Here is a 19,880-nt window from a genome sequence, read left to right on the forward strand (position 1 = left end):
AGCAACCACTATTTAGTTCTGCGCCACTACGATGATTAGCGTAGTAATGCTATTGGCCGCTATTGACTACTATGAGATAGATAATAAGAGTGTTCTCTGAAAAATTAGATGGTTAACGGACAAAAAATCTACAAAAAATAGAATGAAACGATACATGTTTTTTTTTTTTTTAGGAATGATACGATGCATGTTATATATTTAATATTTGCATTATGCTTTTTTGGATTTGTATTTTATTGAATTGTATAAGATATATATAATGATGAGGGTATAAGTAGAATTACATCCTTGCCCTTAGTTTCTTGTCTTCTCCCTTTATTCTCTCTCTCCTCTTCACGGCGTTCTGTTCTGTATCAGATTCAGTGCTTTCTGCTACCTGCCATTTTTATTTTATTTATTTCAAAATAATATATTTTATATTTATTATTTTATTAATCAATAAATGCTCACTCTTCAAATATCTCACTCTTTCCCTCAATCATCTTTTTCACTTCATTTGACCTAATTCCCCAATTTTCCAATTCCATCGATTTCGCCCTTAAAATCATTCCTTCATTTTTAGGTTCTCAATTCCATCGATCACAGAGTACTGAAGGAGCACTGTATGTGAAAAGGAGGGGATTGTGTCCTCTCCTTTGTGATAACTTAATTGTTGTGAGATTCGTGCTTTCTGAATTGAAAAAATGTATCCTTCGTTAACAGACAGTGTTGGAGGTTCTTCTTCTTTATCTTCTTCTTCTTCAGGACCCATTTTAATTCCGAAGCGTTTTGTTTGGCCTTATGGAGGAACAAGAGTTTATCTCATTGGCTCTTTCACCAGGTTCTACTTGCTTTCTTACTTAATACGATTCATTCATGGCTTTGTTTTTGTTTATTGATGAAAAATTTAAATTTGATTTACTAATGTTAATTTTTGTGTGTATGTGAACAGATGGTCAGAGCATATACCCATGTCTCCGATGGAAGGATGTCCTTCTGTGTTTCAGGTTATTTGCAGCTTGATGCCGGGATATCATCAGGTTGTTTGTGCTGCGCCTTTTATGAATTTCGCCAACATTCCATGAAATAATCTTACTGGTTACTATGATTAGTTTTTTCTTTCTTTCTACGGTCTTTTACTTGTGTTGTTTGTGGCTGATTAGCGCTCGATAAGATTTAGTAATTTAGAATTTTCAGAAATAAATGTTACATAGTTGATGGTTAGGGTTTTACACTGATGCTATATTTGATGATAATTTCCATACTTGCTTTTGTTCATCCCTCAAAACAATATACGACTCATATAATCCAGCCTTATATGGATGAGCAATTTTCTTGTATTGATTTTTGTAAAACCTTGTATTGGTTGTCCATTCCCTTCATATCTTAATAATATAAAAAAAGTTTAGTAATTTCTAGGTGATAGTTACTGTTGAGTTAAGGCCATGTCAAAGGGATGGGGTAAGATAGATGGATAGAACCATTCCTTAGGTGGAAGAATGAAGAGAGAAAAAAAAAAAAAGACGAGGAAGAGTTATTCTAAAATGATTCAAACATACGAATGAATATGCTATGTGATACTTTTGATAAGTTCTATTTTGTAGTGTTATATACTCATTTATCATTTGTTTGGTCGTGCCTTATCATTTTTTGGGAACTGATCTCCTTATTGCATAATATCGATTTTTACTTTTGTAGTATTTTAATTTCTCGTGCTTTTATTTATGTATAATATAATCCACCTGCTGGCATAATATCTGATATTTAGGGAAGCCATACTGACAATGACAATATTGTTTCCCAATTATGTGCAGTTCAAATTTAATGTGGATGGTCAATGGCGGTATGATGAGCAACAGCCATTTGTAAACGGGAACTATGGCGTAGTAAATACTATTTACTTAGTAAGAGAACCAGATATTTTACCTGTCATCTTAAGTGCTGAAACATCCAGTAGGTCCCACATGGAGGTTGATAATGATGTCTTTGGGCATGCAGTAAGTCTCTTCTTCCTTCTCTCTTCAGCCTCATTGTTGTTCCATATACTTTAGTGCTCTCGCCTCTCACCACTACATACCAGGTATATTGTGGAACAAGTAATGATGCCTGGTTTGTTGTTCTCCCCCATGGATAGACTGTTCATTCCAACACAACATGATTGGCTCAGTATCACAAGTTCCACATTGGCTTTGTGGAACAAACTGAACTCCCACTTAATGTGTTAGCTTTCCTCTCTAAACAGTCTGGCTTTTAGGCTGGGGGGTTCTCCTTTTGCATTATAATGCTATGTCATCATTGTCCTCAAAACAGGGCTGCATTTATTCAAGAATCTTGCATGCTATTGTGGTCCTATTTATACGCATTGATGTCTTGAAGCCTGCTTTTAAAGTTTGCATTGACCTTTAGGGAAGTTATAGTGAAATTTTTAGTCTGATGGAAGGGAGAGGACAATGTAACATTTTAAAGTTGTAAACTGCTGAGGATCCACCTAACACCCCTCAAAAAATGAAGCCTTTTTCATCCTGAAACTTTGTAGGAATTGCAAATGCATTCACCAAACAACATGTATGACTGCAAATCTTATATTAGTAAATACCAAAGTCAAATTTAGTTGTAATTTAGATTCATAATTTTCTTAGAAGAAATAATCACAATGCATATACTTTGGGTCAATGACCCTTAGTCTCTGAAAGTCATTTTGGGCTCGTCAAATTTGAGTCAAGGCAATACACCCGTTTTGGATGATAATGTTCTCCCAACACCCTGTTTTCTCTGTTTACAAAACTTAAACTTGAGATGTTGTGTACAAATGAATTGATGCTGAGGCTCTGTTAGAATATAGAAAATAGGATAATTAGATTAGTCAAGAGTTAGTATAAGTTAGTTAGTTAGTAAGTTGATAAGTTTGTTAAGCAATTGTTATGATTTTTTATTTTGGTCATTCTTAGAAAGTAAAATAACCCTCAATTGGTAGATGGGAAGGATAGCTTTGAATAATTAAGTTGTGACCAGAGAATTATCTAGTGTGAAAGGAGAGTGCTCTTTTGGGTAGCCTTGTGTGCAAGGTTGTGTGAATATATGAGTTTTATCTCATGTGTCAGCTGCTTCAAAATGATAGAAGGTTGTATTATATTTTACTATTTACTGTTTTTTCTATCAGTTAGTTAGAATCCCATCTCAGCATCTCAGGGCTGTGAAAGGTGAGCCATGTCAGTTTGGCTGTTATAAGACAGTTATAACTTCAATCTTGCAGAGCAAATTTGTTAGAGCTGGGTGTAGGATTAATCCCAGCAGGCTGCAGGTTAAACACCATATAAATACTGTATCTCTCTCCGTGTTTCTCAGGAACCAGAATATTCAAAAGGAATTCATAAAATTGCAATTCAGTTTCTCTCTTTTCTATCCTTTAACACAAAAGTTATCTTCTTCTTCATTCTTATCATCCCATTCAGTTGATAGTAACAGAAAGATATTCATAGAATTAATCTTTTGTCAATTTTATTGAACAATCTTTATTCTAGTTAGAATCATTCTCTTGTTTACTCAATTCTGTCAGTTTTTGGGAATTCTTACACAAAGAAAGGATCCTAACAGGTTCCCTTACAATGTTTTCTTTCTTCCCTCTAGTGATAAATATTTAGAATATATGAAAAATGATTTGAAGTTGGGAATTGTTGAATCTAATTTATTTTTGTATAAAAATTTAGACTTCTTACTTTTTCTTCTATATCCTCATCTCATTTCAAATGGTGTCAGATTTCATGTGATAATCCTTGATTCCTTGTAGTCTTAAACTATTGAGAACTTTTCCAGGAAGCTAATCCAAGGATGTCGCCATCTGATCTGGAGGTCTCTCGCCGCCGTATATCTAAATTCTTGTCTGAACATACTGCATATGATTTGCTTCCTGAATCTGGGAAGGTTTGAATGATTTTTCATTATCAATTTTGTCACTGCATCATTCAATAATAATTTAAGACTTATTTCATGTTGGCTTATTTATCGTCTGTTATATAATTATAATAATTGCAGGTCATTGCCTTGGATGTAAATTTACCAGTTAAGCAAGCATTCCATGTTCTTTATGAGCAGGTATTTTCCCCCTTTTTAAAATATATTCTTTCTATTTCCATCAGGGCAGACAGCCATGCCCGTATATGTATTTAATATTGTTTTCTTTCAGGATGTATCTATGGCACCGCTATGGGATTTTTGCAAGAGTCAATTTGTTGGAGTGCTTAGTGCAATGGACTTCATTCTCATATTGAAAGAGGTTTGTTGGTAATAAAACTATTAAGCAACCCTTCTGTGCCAGTTTATAGTAAAAGTCACCCTACAAACTATTTTTTATCGGGGTGACGTTTTAAGCTATTTAACAGCTGGTTACAAAATGGTAAAAAAATAAAAACTTAAGGAGTAAGAAATGACATTAAAATTTCAAAGAGAATCATGCTATTCATGACATTAAAATTTTAAAGAGAATCATGTTGTTCTTATATTGGGCTAATAATATAGATCATATGTGGAGCTGGTATGAAGATTATTTCAGCTCATACAATAATATTGTAAATATCATTTTTGGGTGAAAGCCTTTAACATATGTGCATTGTTTAATCTTTTTTATGCTCGTGTTTGGGCTAAATGTCTTCGAGTTCTTACATTGTAGATATGTGTGGTTGGTTGGTCTATATTCTCCTGAACATAACTGCCATCATGATTGTTCATTGATACCCTTTAGTATCTATGATTCAATGCCTACTCTTCTAGTTGAATGCATGATGTTTTTTGTTTGTTTGTTTGTAAATTTAATTAATTGTAACATGTGTAATTTCAGTTAGGGACTCATGGATCACATTTGACTGAAGAACAACTTGAGACTCATACTATAGCAGCCTGGAAAGAGGGAAAATCAAAGCAACGCAGGGCACTTGATAATAATGAGGGATCAAATCCTCATTGTTTTGTTCATGTAAGTGCTCCTGATGACTGCGATAACTTTTTCATGTATCTAAGTTGTTCTCTCAGTTTCATAGTTTGTAAGTTCTCTACTTTTCATGTTTTAGACTTCAGGTTTGTCAGCTACCAATGTCCTTCTGTATTTGTTTATAGTTTTTTTACAAGCAGCATTCCATGTGGTTTTGTCCCATCAGTTATGTCATATTTCTGCTTCATTCCTTCTCAATTATTCATCATTCTTTTTTCCTCTACACTATTTATCATTTTGTATCATATAAATTTTGATAGCTTTTTTTGCATCACATGAATGATGGTTTAACATTACATGTTGAACCAAATGCATTTTTAAATGTGTACTTAATTCTGATGATGTTTGATTTCCCTTCTATCAAAAAGGACCGGAGGTAAACTCTTGAACCTTTTATGATACTTTTTGTTTGTCTTTGATCTTCAGGCTGGGCCCAAGGAATGCCTAAAAGACGTGGCTTTGAAGGTTTTGCAAAACAAGGTGTCAACTGTTCCTATCATTTCTTTAGAGGATGGTTCATTTCCCCAACTGCTGCATCTTGCTTCCCTATCAGGAATTTTAAAATGTAAGCTTCTAGGTCTGTTGTCAATAGATAAATGGTTTGGAAGTCTGAACTGATGTCTGGAATAAATTTTCAGGTATATGCAGGCATTTTGAGCACTCTGCTGGTTCTTTGCCCATTCTTCAACTTCCGATTGCTTCGATACCTTTGGGTACATGGGTGCCTAACGTTGGGGATCCAAATGGACAGCCACTGATAAGGCTAAGGCCAAATGCTTCTCTTGGTGATGCCCTGTCGATGTTTGTTCAAGGTGATCATTCTTATGTTTTAAAGTTTGTCTATTTTTTTCTTGGTTTGTTCCTGATTTATGTCCTTTTTCCCCATGATATTTTCCTGAAGGTGTCCAAGGGGATTCTTTTGAAAACTTCTTGTAAATTTTAAAAAAAGTTATCCATTAATTAAGGGGAGGTTACTGTGTATAAATAGTGCACCATGCATTTCTGTATGGAACCAATAGAAACATTCAGTTTATAGGACAAATGATTCTGTTGCAACTCAAGCCTAAGAATGTTCATTTAACTGTAAGTTTAAACAGCGAAAATGTACTCCATGTTGAAATTAGAATTTTTAAAATTAAAATGTTCATTTCACAAATACATATATTTGTGGTTGTTATTTTTATTGGTGTCAGGAGGGACAATATTCGATGAATAGTTTTCTCTCTTGATTTAGTTTGTTGTAGTAACGACAGTTTTGTTAAAATCACGGTACCTTTAACCTGTTTTTTGGTCTAGCTTTTGATATCCTATGTGAATATGTCTTTCTATTTGCAGCTAAAGTTAGCTCAATACCAATTGTGGATGAAAATGATTCATTGCTTGACATATATTCAAGAAGGTAGTATTTTTTTCCTCCCCCATTTGTCCTTTTTGTGTGTGATTATGATATTTATTTGAAAGATCCCTGAGCATATATGAATATGATGTGTGCCTATTATTTTCTTTGCAGTGATATTACTGCATTGGCTAAAGATAAAGCATATGCTCGGATATCCCTGGATGAAACTAATATTCATCAGGTACCTACTATGTGATGACTTTTGAGTTATAATAATGGCAATACATTTGTTTGGTTTTGTTGTTTGTTAGCAAAAAATAAGTGAATCTAAATATTTGCACTACATGGTTGTAGGCATTAATTTTGGGACAAGATGCAAATTCTCCTTATGGTCTTAACAATGGGCACAGATGTCATATGTGTTTGAGGTCTGATTCATTGCACAAAGTGATGGAGCGGTTGGCTAAACCTGGTATTACTTTGTTTACTGATAAATAAGCATAAGCTCCCTCCACTTTCTTAAAATGGAAAAGGTAGTTCCTTTATTCATCGGTTTTCTGCACCTTGCAGGGGTTAGGAGACTCGTGATTGTGGAAGCTGGTAGCAAGCGTGTGGAAGGGATTATTTCATTAAGTGATGTTTTCAGATTCTTATTGGGCTAGTTGGGGTATATTGACAGTCTTATTTATATGAATTATGAAGGGAATAGCAGTGTTAGTAGCATCGGAATGGAACTTTTCTGCTCGCACATGTTTTCTTATTATCATCTTTGTTCGGGGGGACATCTTTTGCTGTTTGCCCACATGCATTTTTAGGATAGAAATTGGAGAGAAAATTCTGTAAATTGAGGATCATTTTTCTCCATTGTGCCGGCACATCTGCAATATCCGTGTCCAGTGCTAACAGAATTCAAGGAGAAACTTCATATTTTTTTAATAAAATAAGGACTAGGGAAAGATTAAATATTTAGCCATATCGTTGGCTGGTTGTAATTTAAGGTTTATTTTTTTTCTTCAGATAATTATGATCTTACATTTTTCTTAGCAGCTAAAGTTTCATGGCTTGAGTTCGTCGAGTTGTCCCTTGCATTATGAGCAAGAGTAATGATATATATTAACTAGAAATCATTGTATTGAATGAAAAATTGAAAGTGTTTAATACTACTATCTTTTTATTCAAAACCGTAATATAGAAACATGAAAATAATTAAGAAGGAATAAACACAACTTATGGCTACCATACTTAATGTGAAAATTTATTCAATAATAAAGAAACATGAAAATAATTAAGGAATATTCATAACTTCTGGCTACTATAACTAATGTGTAAATCTAGAATCTTCTATGGTTTCCTTCATACTTCAAATGCACGTCTTTTGGCATGTTCTTCAGCCTCTTGGTGATACTCATAAGCCAATCCACCATGGCTAGTTAAATCCAGACCTTCCATCTCTTCCTCGGGTGAAGACCTAAGCAAATTCAATTTATGAAGAAGAAAAAACATTGTTCCCATAGTAATACTCACCCAAGCAACAATAGCCAAAATCTGAACAACATGTGCAGCCAATAATCTTCCACCACCTCCCAACAACAAACCATAAGTTCTATCAGGTGAACCAGAATAAACCTCATTCACATACTGTTTCTTAGCAAACAAAGCAGTGAAAATAATCCCCCAAGTACCACAACCACCATGAAGTTGTGCAGCTTCAAGAGGATCATCATAGTGAAATTTCTCAGCTAACAAATTGCATCCAATCAACACCCAAGCAGCAACAAAACCACAAATAATAGCAGCCCATGGATCCACAACAGAACACCCTGCAGTTATAGCAGCAAAACCACCAAGCAAACCATTGCACACATCACTAACACTCCAATGACCTGTTTGCATACGTTTACCAAACAAAGTAGTGAGAGCTGCAGTACATCCAGCCAATGTAGTTGTGACAGCTGTCCTCCCAATAGCACTCCATTGACCATAGTAATGACCACTTTCACCATAAGCTTTCACAATATTAAGAAAAGAACCAGGGTTAAAACCATACCAACCAAACCAAAGTAAAAAAGTTCCCATAACAACTAAAGTACCACTATGTCCTCTAATTGGAGAACTTTTACCCTCATGATCAAATCTACCAATTCTCGGTCCTTCAATAAAAGCACCCCAAAAACCAGCAACTGCACCAACTAAATGAACAACACCACAACCAGCAAAATCAATAACACCAGAACCAAACAAAAGATTTTCAGACCGAACCGGACTACCCCAACCATCAGCAGACCAAAACCAATGAGCAACAATTGGATAAACTAAACCGGTTAAAAACGACGAATAAATCAAATAAGAAACGAACTGTGTTCTCTCAGCAATTGATCCACTTGTGATCCCTGCTGCAGCAATGGCAAAAGCCCATTGAAAGAGGAAAAAACCGTAATCAAAAGATTGTGAAGGGAAATCAGTAAGACCAAAAAAATGTTTTCCTATGAAACCGTTTGAAGGTGTTCCAAAAGCTAGGGCAAAACCAAAAACATAGAAAAAAATACCACCTATTGCGGCATCAAGAACATTGGTTAACATAATGTTCATAGTGTTTTTGGCACGAACAGAACCGGCACAAAGCATAGCAAAACCTAGTTGCATGGCAAAAACAAGGTAAGCTGAGAATAGAAGGTAAGTGTTGTCGACAGCATAGGAAGTGTCGATGAATTTGTTTGCGACGGCATTGAAGCCGCCACAGATGTATTCGGCAGCGGCTGTGGAGTTTGCGCTTCCGCCGAGGAGAGCGTGGAGGTCGGAGGCGGAACAGGTGAAAGTAGCCATGGTGGACAACAGTGATGGTAATCGCAGGAAGAAGGGTTATACTCTTTTCTCCAACCTCTTCTTGAGGTAGAGAAAGAGAGTGAAATTGGAATCATTATTGAGGTGGTGTGTGTTGTGGTATAAATAAGGGTGTTTTCAACAAAAATCTAACGTTAATTATGGTGATGTGCATAACAACCAGCATGCATAGCAATATGATTTTTCAAATTTAGTTTATCTTTTTTATTTGTGAATATTTTACTCAATCTTTTTATTTTAAATAAATGTTCCTATTTGAAGTATTTAGTTATGATTTACTAAAAAAAACAAAAACAGACTTCAGATTTCATCGAAAAAGAGAAAAAAAACAGACTTAAGATCTAATTACTTCACTATAATTAAGTAGGAAACACAAACGACTAAACGCTATTTTTTCATAAGATAAAGAAAAATACTCCACTAAGTACTGGTACTCTTTGTATTTCCCTCCAGAAATTACTACTCTTTGACTTTAAAAAACTAATTATGAACGGCGTTTTTTTATGAAATTTTAATTTTGATTAAAAGTAAAAATATAAATATTTTTTTGTTTTCAAACTATAATAAATTAAACTAACTATGAATATATATTTCAATGAAATCAACAATATAACAAAAAATATAATCTCAATTCTATTTTTAATGTTGTTTAATGATATAATTGAGATAATGAAAAAGTAAGTATAGATACATTCACCTAGTTTGTTACATTTTTTAAATGTTAAAGGAAACAACTGAACATTCGTGTTTGTTACACTTTTATTTTAATATTTAAATTTATTCTTATTTATATGTACTAAAAATTAAGGGTATTTTTGTAAAGAGAAAAATCCAGCCTAAAAGAGGTGAACGAGTTGTTTTCTTTATATCTATACTATATATAAAAAAAACTACCCCCTTCAACTATTTTGGGCTGGATTTTTCTTTTCAAAAATGACCTCAATTTTGAATACAAATAATGCACATCTCCTCTCTAGGATATATATGAACAATGTCCTCGTAGTTAGTATGGATAATATAATATATGTAAGGTTCAAATCCCGACCATCACAAAATATATGAACAATGTTTTTGGATAAAACAACATTCTTTAAACTCAATGATACTCCCTCCGTTCCTTTTTAAGTGTCGTTTTAGAATTTTTAACACAAAAATAGCAAAGGGTATTTTTGCACAATTTTTTTCCTATTATACCCTCATTTTAAGCCACTAATAATTTTCTATTTTTTTGCACACACTTTATTTTTCCAATAAATTTAATGTGTAACAAACAATTGTTAGTTACAACTCTCTTTCTACAACAAAATCTTTTTTTTTTTGCGTGCTTTATCTTTATCTCATAACAAACAATTTTCAATTTTTTAAATATTGTGCATATCTCTTGAAATTTAAGTATTACTCGTGTTATTTATAAAATTTTAACTCTTCATGAAATTATTATCACAGGTAACAAATATTTGTTTAAATTTGAAGATAACAAGAAATAAATTTTGTTTTAAAACAAAACAAACAAACTTTGTTAAAAAAAAAACAAACTTTAGTTCTCCAAATATATAGTATTAATTAATTTTATTTAAAAATAATTGACAAAGGGTATAATTGACAAATCATACCCTTAAAATATCAGAACGACAATTAAATAGGAACAAAAAATTTACACTAAAATGACACTTAAAAGGGAACGGAATGAGTACTTTATATGATGTACATACCTGATCCATACTTTTTAACCCTTCTGTTTTTCATTGTAAGTAGGAATTGAGTAATTATTTGAACAATTATTTACGTATTATAACGATGCAAATATTATTTAAATATTTTTCCAACTGAAGCTTTATTTATAGTTGTATTTTTTCGGTACAATTTATAGTTGTATATTCTTTCATTTCTATGCTATTTTAACCGAATACTTAATAGCTTTGTGATCCATAAGAAACAAAACATATATTTTATAAAAGGCTTAATACATCATTTGGTCCCTTAACTTAGGCTGTGTTTGATAACACAAAAAAGCTAGCTTATAACTTGTTGGATTAGCTTATAAGCTCGTTAGATGAAAATGTGACGTGTTTGGTAACAAGCTTTTTTCATGAGCTTATAGCGTTTTTTGAAAAGCTATTTCAAGTAGCTTTTTAGCTTATAACTGATAACTTTTTATATTTTCTTCCAACTTTAACCTTATTAATTTAAATTAATTATTTTTTTAATTAAACAACTATCATGTTCATCTTTATAACCGCCCCATTTTTTTCTTTAAAAAAAATGTCACGTTTTTTTTTTTTAAGAAGCACTTTATATATATATATATATATATATATATATATATATATATATATATATATATATATATATATATATGTATGTATTTTTTAAGAATCACTTTATATATATATATATATATATATTTTTTATTTTTTTTTTAAGGAAATGTTTTATATTTTGCTATAACTAACCTGCCGTACACCACACAAAAATAACTAGTCTATTTTTTTTTTAAAGGAAAAAATAACTAGTTTATTGTACGTTGTAAAATTTTATATATTCTAACTCACATTTTGTTTCCACCTTTCTCTTATATTTGGGATTCATAAAGCAAAGATCAAAATTGTGGGTGAATTTTTTCTTAGGATTAAAGGTCGAAGAATTTTTTTTTAGGATTAAAGGTCGAAGAATTTTTTTATGGAGACCAAGACCAAAAGTTTGAATATTTATAGGGACCAAAAACATATTTAACTATAATTAAAAATATTAAAAAATAAATACATTACAAAAAAAATTGTGTGTGTATATGTATATTAAAAAAAAACATGTCCTTTTATAGCATTTTATACTTATCAGCCACTTCAAAAACTAATTTTACCAAACACATTATTTTTAATAAGCAAGCTTTTCAACTATAATCTATCAACTATCAGTCATCAGCTAGCTTTTCAGCTAACAGCTAGCTTATCAGCTATCAGTTAGCTTATAGCTTATTTTTACCAAACAGAGCCTTATTTTTGGTTTTCAATTTGGTCCCCTAACAATAAAGTGTTTCAATTTGGTCCCATAAATCTTATGCGTTTACTATGTTGGTCCTCTCCATTAGTATTTTGCAAAATCTGTTAACTTTTTTCCACATGTCACTTAAGATTGATGATCAACAGTTGGATTTATAAAGCATACATGGCATACTGTGGACTCACAACATATGATAACTTTTATTATCATCTTCTTCCCTCTTCATCTTCATATAACCTTAAAAAAAAAATCCAATTTTTTTACTTCAAAATATTCATCATTAACAATCCCGACGTATAATCCAATTTTCTTATCGTATTCAATTTTTTCTCTCTTCATTTTTCATTCATCAAAGTTCGCAATTTTTTTCATCGGATCTGAAAATTCCGATCACCGGTAACTCGATCCGCCACCACGAAAAACGGATTTTGTTGTAACATTATCGAAAATTGAAAATTTGTAACCTTAACTAATTAATTTATTAACCTAATTTTTTTGTTCAATTTTGAATCCAAAACCGATTAATGGTTTTTTGTTTGTATTGTTGTTGTGTGATTTTTTTTTCTATGTGGTTCATTATTCATTGTTTTTGGATTTTGAAAATCGAAGAATTTGATTGAAATGGGAAAGAAGTTGAGGATGTTGAAGAAGGTGAGATTTCTGATTATGCTTCATTTATTATCCACCACTGTTCTTCCTTCTGGTTCCACTGTTCCATTTTCATTTCATCACTCTTCACTACAAAATCAACCTCATCGTCCACCACTGTTCTACCTTCTTATAGGTTGTGTTATCACCATTCCTAGAAAAAAAGTTACCCTTTTAATGTTTTTTTTTTCTTCTCAATCTTTGACCCTTTTCTCTTTGACACTCTTATAGATAGTGTTCAGATTCATTCATATAAACGTGAGATTCAGATTTAGATTCCAAATAAAGAATCGAAGCGAGATTATCAAGAATCAGTGGGCTTACGACATGGATGGACGGTGGTTGGTGTGGGAGGCGGTGAAAGAGTGAACGGTGATGATTTAGTTGGTGGTGGTTGTTTCATGATGAAAATGAGGGAAGGAGAGTTAGTGTTGCTATGGATGGTTTCTGTGTTGTATGCGATGCTTAAAAATTATGGTGATTTATGTGTAATAAGTGTGTTGTTGCTTGTTGTAATGGTGGAGGCATAAATGAATCCAATTTTCAAACCTGAGAAAATGAATTTGATGGAGAAAGAGATGAATTAGGGATACAGGTTCTAACTTTGTGAATTGTTGTGTTTTAAAAAGGGTGATGATGTTAAGGTGAATAATAGTTATCATATGTCGTAAGTTTACGGTATACTATGTGTGTTTTTTAAATCCAACCAATGATCACCAATCTTAAATGAGACATGAAAAATAGTTAACAGATTTTGCAAAATAATAACGGAGAGGACCAAAATAGTAAACGGCAAAAGATTTATGGGACCAAATCGAGACACTTTATAGTTAAGGGATCAAATTGAAAACCAAAAATAAGTTAAGGGATCAAATGATGTATTAAGCCTTTATAAAATTATGGTGGGATCAAATGATGTAATAAGTTCTTCAACAGTGAACCAGAACAAAAATACCAATAGACCTTAATATATGTGTTTTTTGTTAAAAGTATGATGAAAATATTATTTAAATATTCTCAACTGAAGTTTTATTTATACGAGTTTAATGATGGTGGATTGACAATCCAAAACAATTCTACACACACGACTAATCAAAACATTTTGAATTGCCATGTCAATTGAATTATTGCTTTGTTTTTAATTGACGTGATAATTCAAAATTTTTTGATTGGTCGTGTGTGCAAAATTGTTTTGGACCATCAACCCACCATAATTAAACTCTATTTATATGTGTATATTCTTTCATTTCTATTCTATTTTAAATATTTTAACCGAATACTTCATTACTTTGTGATCAGAAGAAACAAAACATATTTTACAAAATTATGGTGTAAGGTGAGGGATTAATTAAGTCCTTATTGGTGGACAAGAACACAAATACCATTCAATTTAATGAACGGTCAAGATAAAAGTGGGAAGATTCTTTAAAAATTGCAACACACAATCTACCCAGTCACTTCCCCATCTGCCAAGCTCACCACAAATCTGCAGAATATACTTGTTGAAAATCCAAAGAAAGTTACAAGATGCAGATGTTGGTAGTAGTTGCCCTTACCGGAACTAAAGCAGCAACGGTTATGTTGGTGATGTATTATTGTTGTTTTGAAGGGATGGTGTTGGAAATGGAAGTGATGAGTAATATCCCCGTATCCCTCTTAAATTAGTTAATTTATTATTCAATACTATGTTTTTATTGAAAGGTAACTGCCACTAATTAAACCCAAAAACTATGTCCTCGTGAGCGTAACTCAGTTGGTAAGGACAATGTATAAAATATGCAAGGTCTATGTTTAAACTCCGCCCACCACCAAAAAAAAAACCCAGAAACTATGCTCTTAGGAAAACCCATGAACTACGCTCTTAGCAAAACCCATAAACTTTTGAAAACTATACTCAATTGTTCTGTCCAGATTTTCTTTTTCAGCACTGATACCAAGTTGGAATGGAGGTTGAAGATGATGATTAAGAAAAATAATTTTTCGTTCTATTAGTGGTGTTAGGGCAAGATTGTGTGTGGAAAATTGTAAATGTTCTCACTTTTATTTTCAATAAATTATGACCATTGATTGAATCTAATGGTATTTTTGTTCCTCTCCACCGGTGAGAGACTTAATTGATCACTTACCCTAGAATCCACTATATAATTTTAACAAAAATAAATAAATAACGAAAATTCAAAAGAAAAAATATACCCATGACAGATTACAACACTATTATTTGATTAAAAGAGAGAAATATGGTTATTCCAGTATTCCTGGCCAATATGTTAGAGGATCCCATCATGGGAAAGCACAACGGTTCATTGGCAGGTTAACTTTGCTGATGGATAACTCAGGTCGCTTAACTGATCACTAGTTCTAGCCAACTCCCAATATATGTAAAAAAACAAATTCAGTTGACTTGGTATGTAGGAAAATTGAACAGGGAATTTTTACCAAGGTTGAAGTCTTCCAGTCAATCCGGTGATATTTTAACAATAAATCCCACAAAAAAGCAGACCTTTAGCGGCTTGTGCCAAATTTGAATTTTGGTGACTGGCAGTTATTATGTGCAACGACAAACTGAGTGACAAAAATGTGTTCATGAAACTATGGGGCTATCTTTCAATCACACGCCTACTGTTTCTAAAATCACTGCCACCCTTCTCATCCATACTGTATTTATTAAACTGTCCTCTACCGTGCTCCCTGTCATCAAATTTCTGCCTACTCCGGTCATTTCCTCGAGACCCTCTATCATTCCCATAAGATTTCCGAGACGATCCATCAAAATCATCGAATCTCTTCCGACCACGGTTACTTCCCTGAGACCCGCTGTCATTACCATAAGATTTTCGGGATGATGATCCATCAAAATCATCAAACTGCTTCCGATTACGGTTACTTCCCTGAGACCCTCTGTCATTACCATAAGATTTCCGGGATGATGATCCATCAAAATCATCAAACCGCTTCCGATCACGGTTACTTCCCTGAGACCCTCTGTCATTACCATAAGATCTCCGGGATGATCCATCAAAATCATCAAATCTCTTCCGATCACGGTTACATCCCTGAGACCCTCTATCATTACCATAAGATTTCCGGGATGATCCATCAAAATCATCAAACCTCTTCTTATCACGGTTACTTCCCTGAGACCCTCTAGCATTTCTATAAGACTGCCGGGGTGATTCATCAAAATCATCACCGAACATGTTTGATTTGTAGCCACCACCAGACTTTCCGTCTTTAGTAAAGTTCCTTCTTCCAGAATCATGTCTGTTCCCTTTATTTTGCCTGGATGAATATGCCTCATTTAGGTCATCATCTTCATCAGAGTATAGGCCAGCACTGCCATCTTCGTCAGAGTCAGAACCAAAGCTTAATTTCTTGGTTGGACCTCTGCCTTTCCTTCTCTGGTCGGCAGCAAAAACATGGCTAGATTTGAACTTCGAAAGAAGAGACCGCTGTTCATCAGAATCATAATCAAGTTCGTCTTCCTTGGATCGAGAGAAAGATGTATTCTTGCGAACTGAACGGGTTCGTTCAGTTCTTCCAGAAGCTGTTTTACTTTTATTATGTGCATGCATTTTGTCATCGATGTCTTCAGAATCTTCCCAGTCCAAAGAGTCCTCTGTTTCTGAAAAATTAGTTTTTGTAGCTTCCATTCTTGAAACACTGGTTCCTGTTTCAGTTTCTAGCTCATAACTATCTATATCATCCTCATCCTCAAAATCATCAAACCCTGTTCTAGGTCTAGAAGGACCGGGACCGGCATTAACATATTCGTCATCGTGGGACCCTGGGACGCTCCTATTCTTTGCAAAATCATCTTCCCACCCCACACGCCGAGCATTGTTATCTGAAAAAAAATCCTTGTCTATACCATGAGAATCTGCATATTCAAAATTGGCAACATCTGCACCATCTGATTCATTGTCATCGAAGTCAAAATTCCAGGCATTGGAAACCTCTTGCCGGCTGCCCATCTTATTAAAGTTAGGTCCGGAACTGTACTTTCTATCTTGAGTTTTATTTTCCAGGAATTCATCAGGTGGGCGTTTACACTCACAATGAAAACATACCACATTCCTTCTGTAATTCAAGAAGTTGCACCTGCCAGATAAAAAATAAACAACTCACACTCAGCTCATGCTCAACAAGTATTAGCAAAATCTAACAATATTTGGTTGACGTGATTTGTTTTTATCTGTGAGGGGAGGGGGATGAACAGTAAAATGTAACCCCAGAACATTAAATGGACTTAAACTTACTCAGTACATTCCCATTCTCCTGGAAGCAACTGTCTCTTGGGACGCTTGGCATCACACTGTAAGCAAACATTATTCTTCGCGAAATTCATGAAATCGCACCTGATAAGTATTTAGCATCTTCAGTTAACAGGAAAAATAAACTATATACCTCACACTACTCAAAGCAGCTTGTATTCATAGTATATCATTAACTACCAAAAGGAGAAACAGCAAAAATATCTAACAATGAATTAATGATGCCTATCAGTGGTTTGTCAACCAAAAAAAGTTCACCTGGTCCACATGGTGTAGCAAACATAATAAATTGGTAAAAAAAGTTTACTGCAAGAAGATTCACTAGAACTTGACATGCACTTTGGTGGTAAAACAAACTTTTTAATTTAATATTGCAAGTAAATAACAGAGATTCCAAGGACATACTTTGGACATAGCCAGTCCCCCCTTTTCATCTCAACATCATCCCGTCCAACACGTCTCTTTGGAGTAGGAGGAGGTTGTTTCACCTTTGGTGGAGGCTTTTTGATCACTGGAGGAGGAAGATTTGGATCAATAGGAACTGAACTCAATTTGACAACTTCATGAAGCAATTTACGAACCACTGCTTTAACAGACTTCTGCTTCAAAAGTGGCTTGTTGAGGACTGATGATCCATTAATAGGATCAAACCCAAGTGTCAGTAGCATTCGCATGATATCAATAGTCCGTGCCTCATCCTCTTTGTTTGTAAGCAGATAAGCGCTGTCACAATTGTTTCTCAAGCTGCAGGAACTACAGACCTGATATCAATGAATTTTTGTATCATAAATATGATAAATAAATTCAAATAATGAGAAAAATATGCTTCGGGTTAAAGTCCAACACCAAATAAGAAAGAGATCACAAAAGAGGGGTCTGAAAAAAGAAAAAATTACAGATGCGGTTGAGATAATGGTAAAAAGGATGCCAGAACAATCAAATCAATCTCAGGCCCTTTGCCACCGACAACAAATATAGACACTTGTAATTTAAATATCTTCTCAGTACAATAACAGAGACAAGATTCCAACCCTCCGGCCTCCATCATCTCAAACAAAATTCCCATTCATTACTTGGAAATTGCAATGGATTTAAAGAATTCAAATAAATAGATTTTGACAATCAAAACAACAATGAATCAACTTAAGAAATTGTAACTTAATAGTGTTGAGCACCAAATGGCATGCGTGTTACACTTACATCTCCTTCATCCAGGTGGACAAGCTTCCTTAAAAGTTTTCCAGAGAAAACCACCTTTCTGTCCACATTGGGGCATCCAAAACCAACCAAAACTTGAATATCCTGCCTGGACAATGACCTGAAATCAATCAATCAATCAATCATTAATTTGAGCAATTAAAATGAAAATTATCAAACTTGTCATCACATCAACAGAAAGCTCCATAAACAGAACAATAACAGCCACAATATCATTATTTTACTCTAAAAAGAACATAATATCACATAAAATTGTCAAAAATTGTCACTTTTTCTTATAATCTAAAAAAACCCAAGAAATTCAACAACCAAAATGAATTCAACTTAGTTAGTTAAAATCCACATACCTCAACAAATCAAACCGGTCCTTCCCGAAATTAAGACAAGCAGCATGAACGCTCTTGAAATCCTTAGTAAAATCAAGCCCTTCATCGTGTACAATCTCAGATGAATCAAACCCTAAATCCTGCACCATTTTATCCTCATCTTTCCTTCTATGATCAAAATAATTCTGATGAACCAATCTCTCCATCAATTGAATCCATTCCGGCCACGGATGCACAAATTCCACCTCTTTCTTCACCAACTCCACAGGTTTACTGTTAATGTTAGTATCAGACTCTTCATTTAGAGACGAAGATGTTGTTGTTGGTGGTGATGGTGGTGATTCTGAAACGGGTTGTTCGGGAATTTGGTTATGAGTGTTTTTGGAATCACGCCAAGCACGAATTCGTTGAAGAGTTTCGTGTTTTTGAGAACGTTCTTTTTCGATAGCGTCAATTTGATCAAAGACGAAGCTGAGACGAGCGGAAAGAGAAGAAGGTTTAGGGTTTGGGTTTTGGGAAGTTGAGAAATGGTGGGAATGGAAGAATGGGGTTTTAGGGTTTAAGAGGCGGCGTTTGGTGAGAAGAAGAGATAAACGACCGTACGCCATTGTCGTTTCGAAAGGAAAAGTTCAAAGCTCCATTCGGAACACAAACTGCCGGAGACGCTTAAACCCTGCTTATTATGTTTTGCAATCCAAAACCTTCACTCTAGTCTAAACTCTAAAGTGAAGTTCATAATTTTTAACAATTCATGCAAATGCAATTTTTTGTTTGCAAAATTAAATGTGTTTTTTGTTTTTGAAAAATTTTGTGTTATTACATAAAAATTTAAAATTCATTATATATTACTCTCCCGATCCTATTTACATGATAAAATTGACTTTTTAGACACATTGAAGAATGTATATATCTAGTCAAGAACTTAAATCAAATATATAAATTATTTAATGTATCTAAAAAGTAAATTGTTTCTTGTAAATAAGACCTGATGGAGTATTAAAGATAGGAAAATGTAACGCCCTAATTGTTATTTTATTATTTTTAGTCTTTTATATGATTTTAAATGATTTATGTTGATTTTGTGGTGTGGTGTATTTTATTAAAGGACTATTTTTATTATTTAATAGAATAAGTGGGAATTAGGATTTAATTGGAGTTTTGGGGTTAAATGAGAATTAAGTTAATTAGGTGGGAGTTAATTAAATTTTGGGAAGTTATATTTATTGAGAAAAATTAGAAAATAGAAGTCAGAAGCAGTTTTCACGTACAACTGA

The 19,880-nt window shown here is 33.6% G+C and overlaps 3 protein-coding genes across 3 annotated transcripts; 1 reads left to right on the top strand and 2 right to left on the bottom strand.

Moving 5' to 3' along the window:
- The first annotated feature begins 318 nt into the window (after positions 1-318).
- Positions 319-7,368, top strand: LOC11434177 (sucrose nonfermenting 4-like protein). The gene is made up of 13 exons (XM_003626224.4): positions 319-820; positions 932-1,019; positions 1,794-1,976; positions 3,793-3,900; positions 4,012-4,071; positions 4,163-4,252; positions 4,814-4,948; positions 5,390-5,528; positions 5,602-5,775; positions 6,299-6,362; positions 6,474-6,543; positions 6,657-6,774; positions 6,873-7,368. Exons 1-13 carry the CDS (start codon positions 684-686, stop codon positions 6,962-6,964), a joined length of 1,458 nt encoding a protein of 485 aa, XP_003626272.1. The 5' UTR covers positions 319-683; the 3' UTR covers positions 6,965-7,368.
- A 169-nt stretch (positions 7,369-7,537) lies between these two features.
- LOC11434626 (ammonium transporter 1 member 4) lies at positions 7,538-9,133 on the bottom strand. The gene has a single exon (XM_003626225.3). The coding sequence runs from the start codon at positions 9,123-9,125 to the stop codon at positions 7,656-7,658; it is 1,470 nt and encodes a 489-aa protein (XP_003626273.1). The 5' UTR covers positions 9,126-9,133; the 3' UTR covers positions 7,538-7,655.
- A 5,803-nt stretch (positions 9,134-14,936) lies between these two features.
- LOC11430549 (uncharacterized) lies at positions 14,937-19,334 on the bottom strand. Its single transcript, XM_003626227.4, has 5 exons — positions 18,628-19,334; positions 18,263-18,380; positions 17,468-17,823; positions 17,048-17,146; positions 14,937-16,889 (listed from the first exon to the last, which is right to left on the bottom strand). The coding sequence occupies exons 1-5, from the start codon at positions 19,212-19,214 to the stop codon at positions 15,389-15,391; spliced, it is 2,661 nt and encodes an 886-aa protein (XP_003626275.1). The 5' UTR covers positions 19,215-19,334; the 3' UTR covers positions 14,937-15,388.
- Positions 19,335-19,880: the final 546 nt, after the last annotated feature.

This window comes from Medicago truncatula, chromosome 7, assembly GCF_003473485.1.
Source record: "Medicago truncatula cultivar Jemalong A17 chromosome 7, MtrunA17r5.0-ANR, whole genome shotgun sequence".
NCBI lineage: Eukaryota > Viridiplantae > Streptophyta > Magnoliopsida > Fabales > Fabaceae > Medicago > Medicago truncatula.

What these genes read in the sequence shown, in the direction of transcription:
- LOC11434177 (XM_003626224.4), top strand. Translation starts at nt 684, where the DNA reads ATGTATCCTTCGTTAACAGACAGTGTTGGAGGTTCTTCTTCTTTATCT. An exon ending in CTTGACATATATTCAAGAAG is followed by an intron (nt 6,363 to 6,473) that starts GTAGTATTTTTT and finishes TTTTCTTTGCAG; the next exon opens with TGATATTACTGCATTGGCTA. An exon ending in ATGAAACTAATATTCATCAG is followed by an intron (nt 6,544 to 6,656) that starts GTACCTACTATG and finishes ACATGGTTGTAG; the next exon opens with GCATTAATTTTGGGACAAGA.
- LOC11434626 (XM_003626225.3), bottom strand. Translation starts at nt 9,125, where the DNA reads ATGGCTACTTTCACCTGTTCCGCCTCCGACCTCCACGCTCTCCTCGGC.
- LOC11430549 (XM_003626227.4), bottom strand. Translation starts at nt 19,214, where the DNA reads ATGGCGTACGGTCGTTTATCTCTTCTTCTCACCAAACGCCGCCTCTTA. An exon ending in GACCGGTTTGATTTGTTGAG is followed by an intron (nt 18,381 to 18,627) that starts GTATGTGGATTT and finishes GATTGATTTCAG; the next exon opens with GTCATTGTCCAGGCAGGATA. An exon ending in GGGGACTGGCTATGTCCAAA is followed by an intron (nt 17,147 to 17,467) that starts GTATGTCCTTGG and finishes AATACTTATCAG; the next exon opens with GTGCGATTTCATGAATTTCG.